General features: G+C 45.2%; 1 protein-coding gene across 1 annotated transcript in view; it reads left to right on the forward strand.

Annotated features, from left to right (window-relative positions):
* Nucleotides 1-15,954, forward strand: part of tns2a (tensin 2a) — a 241,378-nt gene extending 225,424 nt beyond the window's left edge. Inside the window, exons 29-30 of the mRNA XM_051924783.1 lie at nucleotides 1,790-1,819; nucleotides 8,730-15,954. Coding sequence (XP_051780743.1) covers nucleotides 1,790-1,819; nucleotides 8,730-8,871 — 172 coding nt within the window. The 3' untranslated portion in view covers nucleotides 8,872-15,954. The remainder of the gene's footprint in view (nucleotides 1-1,789; nucleotides 1,820-8,729) is intronic.
* Nucleotides 15,955-18,843: the final 2,889 nt, after the last annotated feature.

Genomic DNA, 18,843 nt, shown 5'->3' on the forward strand with positions numbered 1-18,843 from the left:
GATAGATAGATAGATAGATAGATAGGAAAGGCACTATATAATACAGTAGATAGATAGATAGATAGATAGATAGATAGATAGATAGATAGATAGATATGAAAAGCACTATATAATACAGTAGATAGATAGATATGAAAAGCACTATATAATACAGTAGATAGATAGATAGATAGATAGATAGATAGATAGATAGATAGATAGATATGAAAAGCACTATATAATACAGTAGATAGATAGATAGATATGAAAAGCACTGTATAATACAGTAGATAGATAGATATGAAAAGCACTGTATAATACAGTAGATAGATAGATAGATATGAAAAGCACTATATAATACAGTAGATAGATAGATATATAGTGCTTTTCATATCTATCTATCTAATACAGTAGATAGATAGATAGATAGATAGATATGAAAAGCACTATATAATACAGTAGATAGATAGATAGATAAATAGATAGATATGAAAAGCACTATATAATACAGTAGATAGATATATAGTGCTTTTCATATCTATCTATCTAATACAGTAGATAGATAGATAGACAAGAAAAGCACTATATAATACAGTAGATAGATAGATATAAAAGCACTATATAATACAGTAGATAGACAGATAGATATGAAAAGCACTATATAATACAGTAGATAGATAGATAGATATGAAAAGCACTATATAATACAGTAGACAGATAGATAGATATAAAAGCACTATATAATAGATAGATATATAGGAAAGGCACTACTTAATAGATAGATAGATATGAAAAGCACTATATAATACAGTAGATAGATAGATAGATAGATATGAAAAGCACTATATAATACAGTAGATAGATAGATAGATAGATAGATAGATACTTTATTGATCCCAAGGGCAATTTATAAGAATTTAATTTATAATAGTAACCATTACCAAAAGCACTGTATATGTTCCTTTTTAAAGCCCCTTGTGATTGTTTCTATTTATTTTATTGTTTTGCATTAAGTGATCAGTAATAATATAAAAATGTGGATAAATTGCTTTGTGCTATAGTTGACTATTAAGAATATGTCGTAAAGAATGTTCACTTTATAAAGAATTTTGGGAAAGCTATCACATCATCTTGTTTTGTTACACACACTGCATATATGAAGCCCGGAAGGGCATGGTGGCTCAGTGGTTAACCCCACCGCCTCACAGATTCAGTATGCTGGGTGTGACTCGAGTGCCTGGTGGCTTTCTGAGCTCTCCCGGTGTTGTCTTTGTGGTTTGTTTGGTTTTTTTTTCTTCAGATCCTCTGACTTTTGTTCACAAACCCTGGTGATGTGCGTCATGTTTGTAAATGATTTTTCAGTTGGCCCCATGTCAGTTTCTGTGTGTGTGTGTGCGTTTGTGCAAGTTGGTCATGCGACTTTGGCCATTTAGTGCTGCTATAATTGGCTCCGGCTCCCCGTAAACATGAATTGGATTACGCAGGCTTCAGAATATTATGTTATTAAGTCCTTATGCTAGTGTTATCTAAAACAATGAGCAGAGTGAAGCACATGGACCAGTGATGAAGTAGGTGCCAAAACCTTTTTATGAAGAATGGTTCTGTTGACCTGCTATGTGTATTTTTTTTTTTTTTGGGTTTGATTTTTACCTATTTTGTAGTCCATGGATTTTTAATAGGCGATGGTATAGTGTAGTAAAAGAGACTGACCCTTGCGTATTGTGGCCCCTCTTATGGCTCTGCTCATTCTCCTCAGCCAGACCTTACTGTTCTCACTTTCTGAAGTAATCCCTCTTTTCTTATCTTGCAGATGGCCAAAGCCTGATGGCACCACCTCCAAGTAAGTAAGAATGAATGGCAGTTGGATGGTTGAATGACTTCTGACAGTCCTGCCCTTCTAGGACCATAGCAAGATAGTCCGGTGATCATTCGGTGGACAGTAAAGTGACCAGCTGAGCAGTCACTAGCCCAGAGAGCTTAGGGGAGCGTAGAGGTGATGACGCAGTGACACTCTGGGGGCTGGACAGGCAGCTGACCATCAATGTCCTCATACTGTCATTCACTTTGTTCCCATTTTGTTACATTGCAGCCTTGTACTAAAATCATTTCATAATCCCCCCCCCTAATCCCCCCCCCACCCATACTAAAGCAAAAACAGGAGTTTAGAAATGTTTGCAAACTTATTGAAGGAAAAACCCAAAATCTCACACTCTTTCTCCAATCAGCACTTAGCTGATTCCAGCCTGGAGTCTTCTTGGGTTTGACACAACAAGCTTTGCACTCCTGGATTTGGTGATTTTTTTTCCTCCATTTTTTTCAACTGCTGATCTTCTCACGCTCTGTCAGATTAGATGGAGACCATCGGTGCTCTGTTTTCAGGACTTTGTTTGGGTTCAAGTCTGGCTGGGCCACTCAAGGACATTCACAGAGTCGCCTCTAAGCCCCTCCTGGGTTGTCATTTGCTTTGTGTTTAGGGTCATTGAACCTTTGGCCCAGTTTGAGGTTTAGAAAGCTCTGAAGGACATCTCTCTATTTTGCCCCGTTCAGCTTTCCCTCAACCCTGACTGGTCTCCCAGCGCCTGATGCTGCCAACACAACTATGACTCACCACTGGAATGGCATGGCACAGTGCCCAGTTTCCTCCAGACATGACTTTTAGAATTGAGGCCAAACAGTTGGCTTCATCAGATCAGAGAAACTTGAAGTGGGCTTCCACGTTCCTTTTACTGAGGAGAGGCTGCCATCTTGTCTATTTTGCCGTGAAGCCATCATCAGTAGATGTTGCAGTGGAGCTTTTCCTTCTGGAGGTCTCCACACAGGTTCTCTGGAGCTCAGAGAGACCACCAAGTTCTTAGTTACCTCTTTTACCAAGGCCCTTCTCCCTTGGGTGTCAAGCTCTATTAGGAATTATGGTTCTCCCAAACGTCCTTCATTTACAAATTCTGAAGGCTGCTGTGCTCTTTGGGACCCTTCAAAGCAGCATCCATTTGTTTTGTAGCCTTTAATAGATCTGTGCCTCCATACAGTTCTGCAGGCAGCTCCTGTGACCTCATGGCTTGGTTTGTGCTCAACTATGGACAGGGATCTGCCTTTCCTAATCAGTCCCATCAACTGAACTGACCACGGGTGGTCTCCAGGCATCACATCAATGACATCACGACCCTGAGCCAAAGCAAAGGGTCCAAATATTTGTGTCAATGGGGTAATTCAGTTTTTGATTTTTAATAAATTAGCACAAATGTCTAAAATGTTTCGAAGTTGTCATTCCTGGATATTGAGTATTGCTTGATGGGGGAAAAATTTAATTTAAATGATTTTAACACAAGGATGCAACAAAACAAAACGTCTTAGTGAAGGTGCCACGTGGAGCTCAGTGACCGTAAAGGAGTGCAGAGTGACAGCTCAGTATCTGACCTGGACTGCCGCTGGACGGCTCATGGAGTCCCTGGGGTGCAGCCAGACCACCTGGTGACACCTGAGAATGACATCAGATGGGCTACAGTCGGGGCCAAAAGTGTTCAGGATGACCCAAGTGTTGGTGTTCACAAAGTTTGCTCCTTCAGTGTTTTTAGATCTTTGTGTCAGATGTTTCTCTGGTACGCTGAAGTAGAATGACAAACATTTCAGAAGTTTCAAAGGCTTTTATCAACAATGACATGAAGTTTATGGTCAGAGTCCATATTTGCAGTGTTGGCCCTTCTTTCTTTTTCAAGACCTCTGCAATTCTCCCTGGCAGGCTGGCAATCAACTTCTGGGCCAAATCCTGACTGATGGCAATTGCCCATTCTTGCATCATCAATGCTTGGAGTTTGTCAGAATTGGTGGGTTTTTGTTTGTCCACCCGCCCCTTGAGGATTGACCACAAGTTCTCAATGGGGAGTTTCCTGGCCATGGACCCCAAATGTCGATGTTTTGTTCCCCGAGCCACTTAGTTCTCCCTTATGGCCTGGTGCTCCATCATGCTGGATTGTTCATTGTTGGTCACCAAACTGTTCTTGGATGGTTGGTAGAAGTTGCTCTCAGAGGATGTTTTGGTCCCATTCTTTATTCCTGGCTGTGTTCTTAAGCCACATTGTGAGTGAGCCCTGCAGTTCCTTGGCTGACATGAATGGTCTCAGGATGCTTTACTGTTGGCACAGTGACACAGGACTGATGGTAGTGCTCTTCACTTTTTCTTTTTTCCCGGATGCCCCAAACAATCAGAAAGGGGATTCATCAGAGACAATGACTTGACCCCATCAGTCCTCAGCAGTCCAATTCCAGAATATCAGTCTGTCCCTGATGATTTCTTTGCTGCCCTTCTTGACACCCACCAGGCCATCCTCCAAAAGTCTTCCCTTCACTCCCACCTGCCTGCTGCCATTCCTGAGCCAGCCTTGCCCTGGTGGTGCCCGCAGCTGTATCCACCTTAGGAGACGGTCCTGGCGCTTGCTGGACTTTCTTGGGCACCCTGAAGCCTTCTTCACCTCTCTATTGTAACTCAATCAGAGTGACCTCCAGCCTCATCCTCATCACTGTCATTCATGTGAACGAGAAGACAACTGAGGTGACGTCAGCAGCTCCTTTGGTGGCAGGGCTGACATGCAGTGGTTTTTGGGATGAAGTTCATTTTCATGACAAAGAGGGACTTGCCAATTAATTGCAATTCATCTGATGACTCTTCAAAACATTCTGGAGTCGATGCAAATTGCCGTCATAAAAACTGAGGCAGCAAACTGTGTGAAAATTAATATTTGCATCATTCTGAAAACCTTTGGCCACGACTGTAAAGTGGACAGATCAGTGACTGCCCTGGATAGTCTAGGAGTGTGTCTGGGCAGCTCATTGACCATATAAGACTGCAGCTGGTCAGCTCCGTGAGGATGCGAGTTCAGTGGTGTTCTGTGGTGCAGATGGACAGGTCATTGATGAAACTGCAATGGAGTTGGATGGATAGGGACAAGTACTCTGCTGGGGTTAGATGGACAGGGACCCCACTCTGTTGTGCCCTTGAACAAGGCCCTTAATCTGGGTGCTGTACAATGGCTGACCCTGCGCTCTGACCCTCAAAAAGGTCATGCTAAAGGACTCAGGGATTAAATAAAATATATTAAACCAAATCAAAATCACTTTCAGTAGTGCCTTTGAGAATTATACCTGGACATCACAGATATTGTCTAGGGAGCATCCCTGGATGGTTTACTAACCATCTAGGACTCCAGCTGGACAGTTCAGTGTGCACTGAGGACCAGAGCTCAATGGCCGTGTAGAGTAACGCTAAGGACTGACATTGTATGACCTCAACAGGACATCTCTGAATGCTGACTGCAGATGGACAACTATCCATCCATCCATCCATCCATCCATTCTCTTCCGCTTATCCGAGGTCGGGTCGCGGGGGCAGCAACTTGAGCAGAGATGCCCAGACTTCCTTCTCCCCGGCCACTTCTTCTAGCTCTTCCGAGAGACTCCTGAGGCGTTCCCAGGCCAGACGGGAGACATAGTCCCTCCAGCGTGTCCTGGGTCTTCCCTGGGGCCTCCTCCCGGTTAGACGTGCCCGGAACACCTCACCAGGGAGGTGTCCAGGAGGCATCCTGATCAGATGCCCGAGCCACCTCATCTGACTCCTCTCGATGCGGAGGAGCAGCGGCTCTACTCTGAGCCCCTCCCGGATGACTGAGCTTCTCACCCTATCTTTAAGGGAGAGCCCAGACACCCTGCGGAGGAAACTCATTTCAGCCGCTTGTATTCACGATCTCGTTCTTTCGGTCACTACCCATAGCTCATGACCATAGGTGAGGGTAGGAACATAGATCGACTGGTAAATTGAGAGCTTCGCCTTGCGGCTCAGCTCCTTTTTCACCACGACAGACCGATGCAGCGCCCGCATTACTACGGATGCCGCACCGATCCGCCTGTCGATCTCACGCTCCATTCTTCCCTCACTTGTGAACAAGACCCCGAGATACTTGAATTCCTCCACTTGGGGCAGGATCTCGCTACCAACTCTGAGAGGGCACTCCACCCTTTTCCGGCTGAGGACCATGGTCTTGGATTTGGAGGTGCTGATTCTCATCCCAGCCGCTTCACACTCGGCTGCGAACCGATCCAGAGAGAGCTGGAGATCACGGCCTGATGAAGCAAACAGGACAACATCATCTGCAAAAAGCAGTGACCCAATCCTGAGTCCACCAAACCGGACCCCCTCAACACCCTGGCTGCGCCTAGAAATTCTGTCCATAAAAGTTATGAACAGAATCGGTGACAAAGGGAAGCCCTGGCGGAGTCCAACTCTCACTGGAAATGGGTTCGACTTACTGCCGGCAATGCGGACCAGGCTCTGGCAACAATCGTACAGGGACCGAACAGCCCTTATCAGGGGGTCCGGTACCCCATACTCCCGGAGCACCCCCCACAGGATTCCCCAAGGGACACGGTCGAATGCCTTTTCCAAGTCCACAAAACACATGTAGACTGGTTGGGCGAACTCCCATGCACCCTCCAGGACTCTGCTAAGGGTGTAGAGCTGGTCCACTGTTCCGCGACCAGGACGAAAACCACACTGTTCCTCCTGAATCCGAGGCTCGACTATCTGACGGACCCTTCTCTCCAGGACCCCCGAATAGACTTTTCCAGGGAGGCTGAGAAGTGTGATCCCTCTGTAGTTGGAACACACCCTCCGGTCCCCCTTCTTAAAGAGGGGAGATGGACAACTACAGTGGGGGAAATACGTATTTGATCCCCTGCTGAGTTTGGGCTCTCTTACAAAGAAATGAACAGTCTCAAATTTCTATGGCAGTTTCATTTTAATGCAGAGAGACAGAATATCAACCAAAAACTCAGAAAAAACACATGACATAAAAATTATAAATTGATTTGCATGTCACGGAGAGAAGCAAGTATTTGATCAATTACAACCCAGCCAGAATTCTGGCTCCCACAGATAGGTTTGTGCCCACGTGGCACACAGATCACTGAATCAATCGCAGATACTCCTGATCTCAGCTCGTGATGTGTATAAAGCACACCTGTCCACAGAATCCATTTCTTCCATTCCAACCTCTCCACCACCCCATGAGCTGTCCAAGTACGTCAGGGACAGGACCTGCACAAGGTTGTAATGGGATCTTGCCTCAAGGGGTGAGCAGAAAAACAGCCCCAAAGCATAATGTTTCTGTGGAGATTGTGTTCTTTGGGTCATACTCAGCATTTCTCTTCCTCCAAACACGGAGGGTTGAGTTGATGCCAAAGAGCTCGATTTTGGTTTCATCTGACCACCTCCTCCTCTCCCAAGCCTTCTCTGAATCATTGAGATGTTCACTGGCAAGCCTAACAACAACAACATTTATTTGTATAGCACATTTTCATGCAAAAAGTAGCTCAAAGTGCTTTACATAATGAAGAAAAGAAAAATAAAAGACAAAATAAGAAATTAAAATAAGACAACATTAATTGACATAGAAAAGAGTAAGGTCCGATGGCCAGGGGGGACAGAAAAAACAAAAAAAAAAACTCCAGACGGCTGGAGAAAAAAATAAAATCTGCAGGGGTTCCAGGCCACAAGACCACCCAGTCCCCTCTGGGCAAAAGACAGGCCTGTACAGTACATGTGCCTTCTTGAGCAGGGGGACCTTGTGGGTGCTGCCAGATTTCAATCCATTATGGTGTAGTGCGTTACCAGTGGTGTTCTTGGTGACTGTGGTGGTCCCAACTGCCTTCAGATCATTAACAAGCTCCTCCCGTGTACTTTTGGGATGATCACTCACTTTTGTCATGATCTTCCTCACCCCATGAGGCAAGATCTTGCATGGAGCTCCAGACCGAGAGCGATTGATGGTCATTTTATATTTATGTTCCTTTTCTGAGTAATCACACCAATGGTTGTCACCTTCTCACCAAGCTTCTTGCTGGTGGTCTTGTAGCCCATTCCAGCGTTGTGCAGGTCTTGTTCCTGATGTCATTTGACAGCTCATGGGGTGGTGGAGAGGTTGGAATCGAAGAAATGGATTCTGTGGAGAGGTGTGCTTTATACACATCACGAGCTGAGATCAGGAGTATCTGCGATTGATTCATTGATCTGTGTGCCACGTGGGCACATGGACAATCTGCAGGAGCCAGAATTCTGGCTGGGTTGTAGGAGATCAAATACTTATTTCTCTCCATGACATGCAAATCGATTCATAACTTTTATGTCATGTGTTTTTTCTGGATTTGTGGTTGATATTCTGTCTCTCTCCACTGGAATGAAACTGCCATAGAAGTTGGAGACATTTCTTTGTAAGTGAGTGAACTTACAAATTCAGCAGGAGATCAAACACTTATTTCCCCCACTGTATGAACATGAAGGGCTACAGTCTAGAAGTGCGGCTAGGTAATGCTGGGTGGTCCCATGGTTTTCTGGGGCTGCAGCACAACAGGACAGCTCAATGGCCCCTTATTGGAGCTGCAAGTGGACAGCTGTGTTGTGTCCTCCGAGGGCGACAGCTGAACTGCACACTGAGCGCATACAAGTATACTATAGGAGTATAGAAGTATAGCTGGACCACTTCTGGGAGTGCAGCAGAACAACTGGGCAACTGTCTAGGCCTGCAGATGGACACCTCAACGGCCTCAAAGAATTAAACTCCGTGATCCTCCTGGACTGCTTGTGGACAGTTAGGTTTTCTGATTGCACACTTTGTTTTCTTGAACACTTACAGGTGTCTGTCTGAAGGGGGCAGTAATTCTCTCTCTCTTTTTTTTTTTTTTTTTTCTGTCTCCGCTTCCTCCAGGTTGTTTGGCTTTGTGGCCAAGAAGCCAGGCAGCCTGCTAGAGAACGTCTGCCACCTGTTTGCTGAGCTGGACCCTGAGCAACCAGCCACAGCCATCGTGAACTTCATTAACAAGGTCATGCTGGGACCTCAGCGAAGGTAGAGAGAGAAAACCAAAAAAAAAAAAGAGACCTCCATAGTGTTGTCGTGGTGATGGGCTTGGAGGTGTCCACTAGGAAGTTCTATCCATTATAGTGCCTTGTAGGCATCTGACAACCAAAGTGAAGCAAAGATGCCATACATATATATATATATATAAATGTATAATATTTCTTACCAAAGTTGTGTTAATGAAACTTTTCTTGCTTCTTCCAGTGCACAATGACACTTTGTTTATATAATCCAAGCATCCAGGTGGGCATCAGATTTCCGACATGCCCAGCTCACTATCCACCGCTGTCCTAAATATCACCTACTAGAAGACAGACAATGACCCCTGGTGGCAGAAAAAAAACACAACAAGACATTAGAGTGGAAGTACTGCTAGCCTTGTGGGTGACATTATAGTCCTTCATAAACTTAAAACACACCTAGCTTCACTGGACGGATACCCCCAGGTCCCACCTATGTTTAGTTGGTTAAGAGCCCCCTCATAGTCCTCCCACTAATAATAATCAGTGCTAATCCCCCCAAAATAAGAGACGCTTCACCCCTTGAAGACATGGCAGGGGACAAGTTGCTAAAAATCTGGGTATTGGATGGCAGCGAAATCCATAAACCAAATCTCCTCCTGTCCGTGCACTTTAAACGTTCGGGGTCACAGTGTCCCATTTCTGCTCATGCATTGTACAAATACGTAAAAACAGCTATGCAAAGTCAGAGAGAGGGCAAAAGGAAGTGAACAAAAGACTTTAGATACTCGGGTGTTAAAGGCTGCAGCCATGTTGTGGTATGGTGTGGCATGCTTGGTGTTTCTAGTTGGACGGCAATGTGGGGTTCTGCTGGAGTCGTGTTCGCGTCATTAGGTGCATCTGCTGTTTCCGAAATCTTCGTTATCAACGCGCTCTATAGGGTTTAGCTCAAATTCATTTTCATGCCAATGTAAGCTGCTAAATGTTTAAACCTCATGCCGATTGCGCACGACACACGGCCGGCGGCAGCATGTCCTTCACGTTTACCACAAGCCCCGTGATGTTCGCTGAATGCCAACGTATAGTCTTGCTTTTACGGAAAGGTTTTCCCCTAGCAACAGGTGTGGAATGGTCTCCGCACACACAACACGTGTTTAGGAGGCTTTTTCAGCCATAGTGTTTCTGCTGTAACCGCAGGTTTGCTGTCAGTCAGAAGCTGTTAACAACATAACCATTGCCTTGCTGTTGTGATCTGTTATTTATTGAGAGTAAGATACGAGACACATGAATGGTGACTCTTCCTATGAAGTCAGTAGACGGATTGGGAGTTCATGGGGGGGTCATGAGGTCGCATGAAAGGGGTGTGCGACGCTCCTGATATATCAAAAGGACGAAGGTCCAAGTCTTTAGAGTCCTGGTGCTTCCTGTCTGTGAGACATGGACGCTATCCAGTGACCTGAGATGAAGACTGGACAACTCTGGTGTCTCTTCAGAGGGTCCTTGGGTACCACTGGTGTGACTTTGTGTTGGTCACGGAGTCCCGAATGTGGCACATCACCTGCATTGTGAGGGAGCGTCAGTTACGGTACTACGGCCATGTGGCACCATTACCTGAGGGTGATCCGGCTTGCAGGACCCGAGTGGCTGGACCAGGCCAAGGGGACGCCTGGCTGCGGCAGATAGAGGGTCATTTCTGGAGGGTGGGACTGGACCGCGTGTCTGCCTGGGGGGGGTTGCCAACTGGGATCCCGAGCTGTTTTGTTGTGTGGTGGGTGCGGCAACGCTCTGTACCAGTGCCTGCTCCTCAACCGGACCTGACCTGACCTGTAAGATATGATACAAAGCAATGTAAAAACAGGAAAACATATACGATATATAAAATTACAGACTTTAAAAACAACGAATGACAAGCTATGTCTGAAAAATCATTAACTCATGACGTTTAGACGTTAAAGGGGCCAGCCCCCCCCAATCCCACCCCTAAGACTTCACTGTCTCAACACCAAAATGCCCGCTCACCCATAAGGGCAAACACCCAACTGTCCATAGTATGTAAATCATAATACAGAGGAAAAAAAAATCCCTAAACACGGCACAGTTGGCTTTCGATTTTCTAACATTTTTCTAACATTTTATTGAATTTATTAAAAGCAAATAACATTCCATAAAAGCAAGTCAAATTTTACAAAACTAAGTTCACATCAAAGCAACCCCCACCCACGAGAAAGACAGCTAGGCCAACAGAGTGAAACTTTAATTGTAGGAAAAATAAATACCTACAATAAATAAATAAAGATAATTAGTGATGGCCCCCCCACTTTCTAATGTCCCATTAATTCTCGAAGCTGAGCTTTCTAACAGCATCAAACTATAACATGAAAAGCTCCAGTGACTAAAGGATCCACCGACACACTAGCAGAGGTTTTAAAGCGACTGACGCGATGGACGTAACCCGTCAGTGTAGCTGAGATATCATCAGAAGATAAGCGGAGACCTCCAGTGAGATCAGCAGCTGGGGTCTTACAGGTCTTTGAATATCCGGAATGGAGGCAACCAAGCACCCCACTGCTCTGTGCTGTTTAAATCCCCCTAACCCTAAACCCTAAACCCTTCATGAGGCATTGAAGAGTCCCGAGTCGTCTGATTGTTCCCACCGACGTTTAAGCCAAATTCTCTCGTCTGGTTCTCTCCAGATATACAGTGGGTACAGAAAGTATTCAGACCCCCTTCAATTTTTCACTCTTTGTTATATTGCAGCCATTTGCTAAAATCATTTAAATTATTTTTTTCCTCATTAATGTACACACAGCACCCCATATTGACAGACAAAAAAAAGAATTTTTGAAATTGTTGCAGATTTATTAAAAAAGAAAAACTGAAATATCACATGGTCCTAAGTATTCAGACCCTTTGCTGTGACACTCATATATTTAACTCCGGTGCTTTCCATTTCTTCTGATCATCCTTGAGATCACCTTCATTTGAGTCCAGCTGTGTTTGATTATACTGACTGGACTTGATTAGGAAAGCCACACACCTGTCTATATAAGACCTTACAGCTCACAATGCATGTCAGAGCAAATGAGAATCATGAGGTCAAAGGAACTGCCTGAAGAGCTCAGAGACAGAATTGTGGCAAGGTGCAGATCTGGCCAAGGTTACAAAAAAATTTCTGCTGCACTTAAGGTTCCCAAGAGCACAGTGGCCTCCATAATCCATAAATGGAAGACGTTTGGGACAAGCAGAACCCTTCCTAGAGCTGGCCGTCTGGCCAAGCTGAGCTATCGGGGGAGAAGAGTCTTGGTGAGAGAGGTAAAGAAGAACCCAAAGATCACTTTGGTCGAGCTCCAGAGATGCAGTGAGGAGATGGGAGAAAGTTGTAGAAAGTCAACCATCACTGCAGCCCTCCACCAGTCAGGGCTTTATGGCAGAGTGGCCTGTCGGAAGCCTCTCCTCAGTGCAAGACACATGACAGCACACATGGAGTTTGCTAAAAGACACCTGAAGGACTCTGAGATGGTGAGAAATAAGATTCTCTGGTCTGATGAGACCAAGATAGAACTTTTTGGCCTTAATTCTAAGCGGTATGTGTGGAGACAACCAGGCACTGCTCATCACTTGTCCAATACAGTCCCCACAGTGAAGCATGGCGGTGGCAGCATCATGCTGTGGGGGTGTTTTTCAGCTGCAGGGACAGGACGACTGGTTGCAATCGAGGGAAAGATGAATGCGGCCAAGTACAGGGATATCCTGGACAAAAACCTTCTCCAGAGTGCTAAGGACCTCAGACTGGGCCGAAGGTTTACCTTCCAACAATACAATGACCCTAAGCACACAGCTAAAATAACGAAGGAGTGGCTTCACAACAACTCTGTGACTGTTCTTGAATGGCCCAGCCAGAGCCCTGACTTAAACCCAATTGAGCATCTCTGGAGAGACCTAAAAATGGCTGTCCACCAACGTTTACCATCCAACCTGACAGAACTGGAGAGGATCTGCAAGGAGGAATGGCAGAGGATCCCCAAATCCAGTTGTGAAAAACTTGTTGCATCTTTCCCAAGAAGACTCATGGCTGTATTAGCTTAAAAGGGAGCTTCTACTAAATACTGAGCAAAGGGTCTGAATACTTAGGACCATGTGATATTTCAGTTTTCTTTTTTAATAAATCTGCAACAATTTCAAAAATTCTTTTTTTGTCTGTCAATATGGGGTGCTGTGTGTACATTAATGAGGAAAAAAATTAATTTAAATGATTTTAGCAAATGGCTGCAATATAACAAAGAGTGAAAAATTGAAGGGGGTCTGAATACTTTCCATACCCACTGTAACACATGTGACTCGGAAAGACTCCCGACCCGGTTGACTCGCACCTGCAAGGCCGTTTCTGTCCTATTTGGTGCCTCAGACAAGAAAATCTGTCTCAACAAACCCCCCAGATAGTTTCACACCACACACACACACACAATGCCACAGCATAATTCATAGCAAAAGTAAAAATCAATCGCAGCAGAGACATTGCCCACTACATCAATTGGGATTTTAACCCACCAGGGACAATGACATTATGAGGAGGGGGATGGGGTGCAATGACACATTTTAACACTATACCAAGCATAGAACCTGTTGTCCCCCACACCCCTTAAAATTTTAACCAGTACCTTTTTTTTTGAGTAGGATTGGGGGTACAGCTGGCACTGTGCTTGTGTAGTGCTAAATGTGTCCCTATGCGATGTCCCCCTGGAGTTGCATGTTTTGGTTAAAAATCCATGGTGGTGTTGTGGCCACAGTGTCTCTGCTTGCAATGCCTCCAAGACCTCCTCTCCTCAGTGTCACTCTCTCACCTGAGGAACAAGCCAAGCGGGCAGCAGTGGCGATGACAGGGCCACCTGGACTCTGTCACTCACTCAAGTCCAGACTGCACCTACATCGGTCATCACTCACCATTGAAGAGGAGGAGGAGGGGACTGGGACTCAGCTGTGTGTCCCATCTGGTAGGCTGCGTGTCACACGGGAGCACCCGGTGTGGTGTTGGTTGAGTCCTGACTCCTGGTCCTGGCAGCGGCTCACTGCCAAAAGTTGAAGCGTCTCGTCCTCACACTCCCGCACATAGCGCAACATATAGCGAGTAGACCAGCCGCACATCGCACGAGATCCCTGGCATGCTGCCTGCATTAGTGTACACAATGGCACACAGATTGTGCTGTGCATCGTACAGGCGCTGCTGAGGCTGGCACACAACATAAACATTTCTTTGTGCTTTCTAAACAAAATAAGGCTGCGCTGCAGTAATGCACCCTGACCACTAGAGGCCCTTACTTGGACAGCCTACGCCCAGAAACATCCCTGCCCACCTACATAGCAAAACACCTCAGCTAAAGCTTCCAATAGTGCCTGGAGCATAGGTGGCACTGGGACACACACTTGCCATTCAGTCATAAAGTCCCTTTGACGCTTTACAAATCCAATGAAATGTAACATCTGCCTTGCATAGCGGGCATGCGCTCCTCGCTCATCTTTTATATGGCAGCATGTTGTCTTCCAGGGTTGTATTAAGCAAGCAAGAGCACCACAAAGTAAAATAAATGTCCCTGTGGCACCTTTTACAGTGGGCACGTGGCTTCCAAACAGCCAAGAATATTGCAAATGACATTAAACCTGAAGTAGTCTGTTACGGGGCACCTGGCAAACCCATCAAGGGCACAGCAAATTGATGATACCCTCCTATATAGTGCCTTTCTCACTGCACACACAATCTCCAGGTGCTTTGAAAAGCAATATTCCTGAAAAAAATTAAAATTAATTCTTATTCTATAGAGTGGTGGTCGCCGAAGGGGTTTCAGACCACTTTGCTAAAGTCCAATATACTGTACATCACACCACCAATGTTCATAAATTCCCGACTTTTACTTGACTACGCATATTGACGTGAAGTGCGTTGCTTGATACGAGTTTCAAAGTCACTGATCAGAATTAACCCCGTCAGTCTTGAAGACGGCGTGATGGCAGCCACTGAAGAAGATGCCACGTGTGGGCACTACGGGCAAACATTCAAGTGGGTTTAAAATGAAGTGGAAGGGAAGTAAAAGTGGATATGATTCACAAAGACGTCCCTCCGAGATTTTACAGTCGGGCACAGAAAGGGGGGCATCAACCTGATTATATAGAAGTAAACACGTAAGAAATCATATAACGGACTGAGGTGTATCTGAGCATTGAAGGTGTCACATGTCTGCACTGTAGAGTCACTGCTATATATCACAAATCATTACAGAATAATGTAACATGACAATAGCCTTCCGTATAGCGCCTTATAGTCCTGCTCAACAAGGCACCTTTCACACTTACTACTGTCGCATTCTACACCCTGAAGTAACCAGGCATTACTCGCTCTAAGCTGAGAGTGTCCGACATTTTAGTAAGCAGGGTCCGTGGCGAAGTTCCCCGATGGTCTGTGATGAGAATTTTCAATCGGTGGACTCGGAGGAAGCTCTCGAGTTCAGACAGATGGCATGCAGGCTACAGGAAGTGTATGGGAGTTTGAAGCAGGTTGAGTGACACAAACCCAATGAACCCCAAGCCCCCCCCCCCACTTCCCCCACATGTATTGCACCTCTCCACATATTCTGTGAAAGGCAAATCCCCTCGGTCAACTGCAGTGCTGGTGTCCCGCCCAGAGTTGGTTCCTGCCGTAAGTCTGGGATGGTCCCCAGTTACCCTAGAATGGGTTCAGAAAATGAATCGTCGGTCATAACCTGCAGGGGGCAGCATTGCACTGGGAGGGCTGGATTTGCTTTTTTTTTTTTTTTTTTTCCCTATCACACATCTTCAAAGCCCACTTGTTATGCTTAGAACCTCTTTTTTTTGTATGAGATTTTAAAGAAAGAAAATCAACAAATGATCTAAAGAAAGACGCTTTAATATATTTTGTTGTATTTTTTTATATTGACGTTTGTATGTAGTAATATATTTGTGAAGTCTGGTTACCAAGCAAGTGAATGTAAACATGAAACTGACGACACAAAGACGCCTCCTCCAGATCTGCTGTTTTTTCAGATAAGCTTGTGTTTCCGATTACTAATGACGCATGTGAATAAACTGTATAGTTACCTCTCTCACCCACCGGCGGCCCCCCGGGGCTTTTCTTCTCTTTTATTAATGAGTTTGATTGCTTTCACTCACTGCTTTAACAGACTGCATCCAAAATGACCAAATTACATGAAGAGTGGACTGAGGAGTGGCAGGGCATCCGTGACGAACTGACTGCCTAGCAGAGACCACCATCACACACTGACCTCCCAGATTGTCGGGCAAAAAATAACGTATGGGGTTTGGGGGGGTACGGGGAGGGGTTTGGTTGAGGTAATCCATACTGAGTGTCCGGTGCAGAAGAGTGGAGTGAAGATCAGCAACATCAGCACCCGAAGACCACCCAACGGTGACTCTTGGGTATTGATCAGATTTGAGCCAATCGGTGTGTGCTGACCTCCTTAAATGGCCAATCATGGACCACCCCTTTGTATCTAGCAGGGAGATAGGAATGCTGAAATGGCTAAAGCCACCTCTAGTCACGAGCCATTCAGCTGTGACCCCTGGGCATTTATTTGATTTTAGCCAGCCATGGACCACACTTAGGTGTCTAGCAGGTTATTAGTTAAAGTCTCCTTTAGTCATGGGCCATCCAGCTGTGACTTTTTGGTATTTAATCACATTTCAGCCAGTCATGGACCACCACTACATACAGTGGGACAGTGGGAATCCCCCCCTTTGAAATATTCCCATTTTTTTTTTCCTTTACAGCCTTAAATGAAAACACACAAACTAATATTTTTTGCAGCTTTACTTACTGAATGCAATCTCTAACATCGAAGTGAAAGATATCACTGCTTCAGTTCAGAAGAATTTTAAAAACATCAAAAACAAGACATACTGAGATTAATAAAGGACCCCCCCCACCACCCTAAACTCAATCAGGTGTAAGTGCCCACCATTTCCATTGCAGACCCTGGTTACTGGCTGTGATCAGTTGTAATGTGTGTGATTAGTGAAGCTGTTCCTGGAGCGTTCATTCCCTTGCTTGGTAGTGCAACTGACAGCAAACAACTGACTATGGGTGGCAAGCAACTTTGAAAAGATCTCAGAGATAGAGTTGTGGGGAGACACAAGGCAGGAGATGGAGACAAAAGATCTCAAAGGCTTTCTCAATCCCAAGGAGCTCAGTAAAGTCCATCATAAAGAAGTGGCGAGTGTTTGGTACTACTAGGACCCTCCCTGGATCAGGCCGTCCCTCCAAACTGGATGGAACTGTTAAGAGAGGCTACCAAGAGGCCAATGGCCACTTTGAAGGAGTTACATGATTTTATGACAAAGAGTGGTCATTGTGTGCATGTGACAACAATTTCACAAGAAGCGCTCCACAATTGTGGTTTGTTAGGGAGGGTCACAACGAAAAAGCCACTTCTCAAGAAAGACCACATGAAGGCTCATTTGAGCTTTGCCAGAATGCACCTTGAAGATTCTGATGCCAAGTGGAAAAAGGTTTGATGGTCAGATGAGACCAAAATCAAACTATTTGGCCTCAATACCAAACGGTACACCAATGCAGTTCACCATCCACAACACACCGTACCTACAGTAAAGCATGGAGGGGACAGAATCCTGTAGTGGGGGGCCTGGGGCTCTTGTTAGGACAGAAGGAAAAATGGATGGGGCAAAATACCTTCAAATTCTTGAGGAAAACCTGCTACCCTCTGCCAGAAAGTTGAAGATGGGCAGAATGTTCACCTTTCAACACGACAACGACCCGAAGCACACAGCAAACTTGACCACACAGTGGCTGAAGGAGAAAAAAGTGAATGTCCTGGTGTGGCCAGTCAGAGCCCAGACCTAAATCACACTGAAAATCTGTGGAAAGATCTGACGATAGCAGACCACCAACGCTCACCATCTAATTTGAGCGAACTTGAACAGTTAAACTGTAAAGAAGAGTGGGGGGCAAATATTGAGTGGGCTCAATCTAGATGTGCAAAGCTGATAGAGAAGGAGCCCAAGAGGCTCAAGGCTGTCATTAAAGCAAAAGGGGGGTCAACAAAATGACATTGGGGGGGGGGGGGGCAATCCTTTATTAATCTCAGTAGGTCTGGTTTTTTTATTTTTTTATAATTTCTCTGAACTGTAGCTGTGATATCTTTCACGTGGATGTTATCGGTTGCATTGAGTAAGTAAAGCTGGGAAGAAATATGTTTGTGTGTTTTCATTTAAGGCTGTAAAGCAAAAAAAAATGGGAAGGGCGGGATTCTTTTCTGTACCCACTGTAACTGTCAGGGTGGATCGGCTAAAGCACCTCTAGTCATACACCATCTAGCCATAACTTTTGGGTGTTTACCTGATTTTAGCTAGTCATGGACCACCCTTGGGTGTGTAGGGGGTGATAGAAATTCTGGTTTGGCTAAAGTCATCTCTAGTCCTGCACCATCAAATAGTGATTCCTGGGTATTAAACAGTTTTTAGCCCGTCATGGACCACCCTTAAGTATCTAGCAGGTGTTGGAAAATGCTGGATTAGCTAAAGACCACCCAACAGTGACTCCTGGGTATTCATCAGATTGACATGGGAATGCTGGATTGGCTAAAACCCCACTAGTCATGGACCACTCAACTGTGACTCCTGGGTGTTCACCTGATTTTAGCCAGTTGTGGACCAACCTTAGGTGTCCAGCAGGATGATGGGAATGCTGGATTTGCTAAAGTCACCTCTAGTCCTGGACCATCTAGTAATGACTGCTGGGTTTTAAGCAGATTTAAGCAAGTTAATGGACCATCCCTTCATATCTAGCAGGGAGACTGGAATACTGAAATGGCTAAAGCCACCTCTAGTCATGAACCATCCAGCTATGACCCCTGGGGATTAATTTGATTTTAGTCATTCATGGACCACTCCTAGGTGTCTAGCAGGTTATAGAAATGCTAGTTAAGCTAAAGTCACCTCTAGTCATGAACCATCCAGTA

The sequence above is a fragment of the Erpetoichthys calabaricus genome, chromosome 3 (genome assembly GCF_900747795.2).
Source record: "Erpetoichthys calabaricus chromosome 3, fErpCal1.3, whole genome shotgun sequence".
In the NCBI taxonomy this organism is placed as follows: Eukaryota; Metazoa; Chordata; class Cladistia; order Polypteriformes; family Polypteridae; genus Erpetoichthys; species Erpetoichthys calabaricus.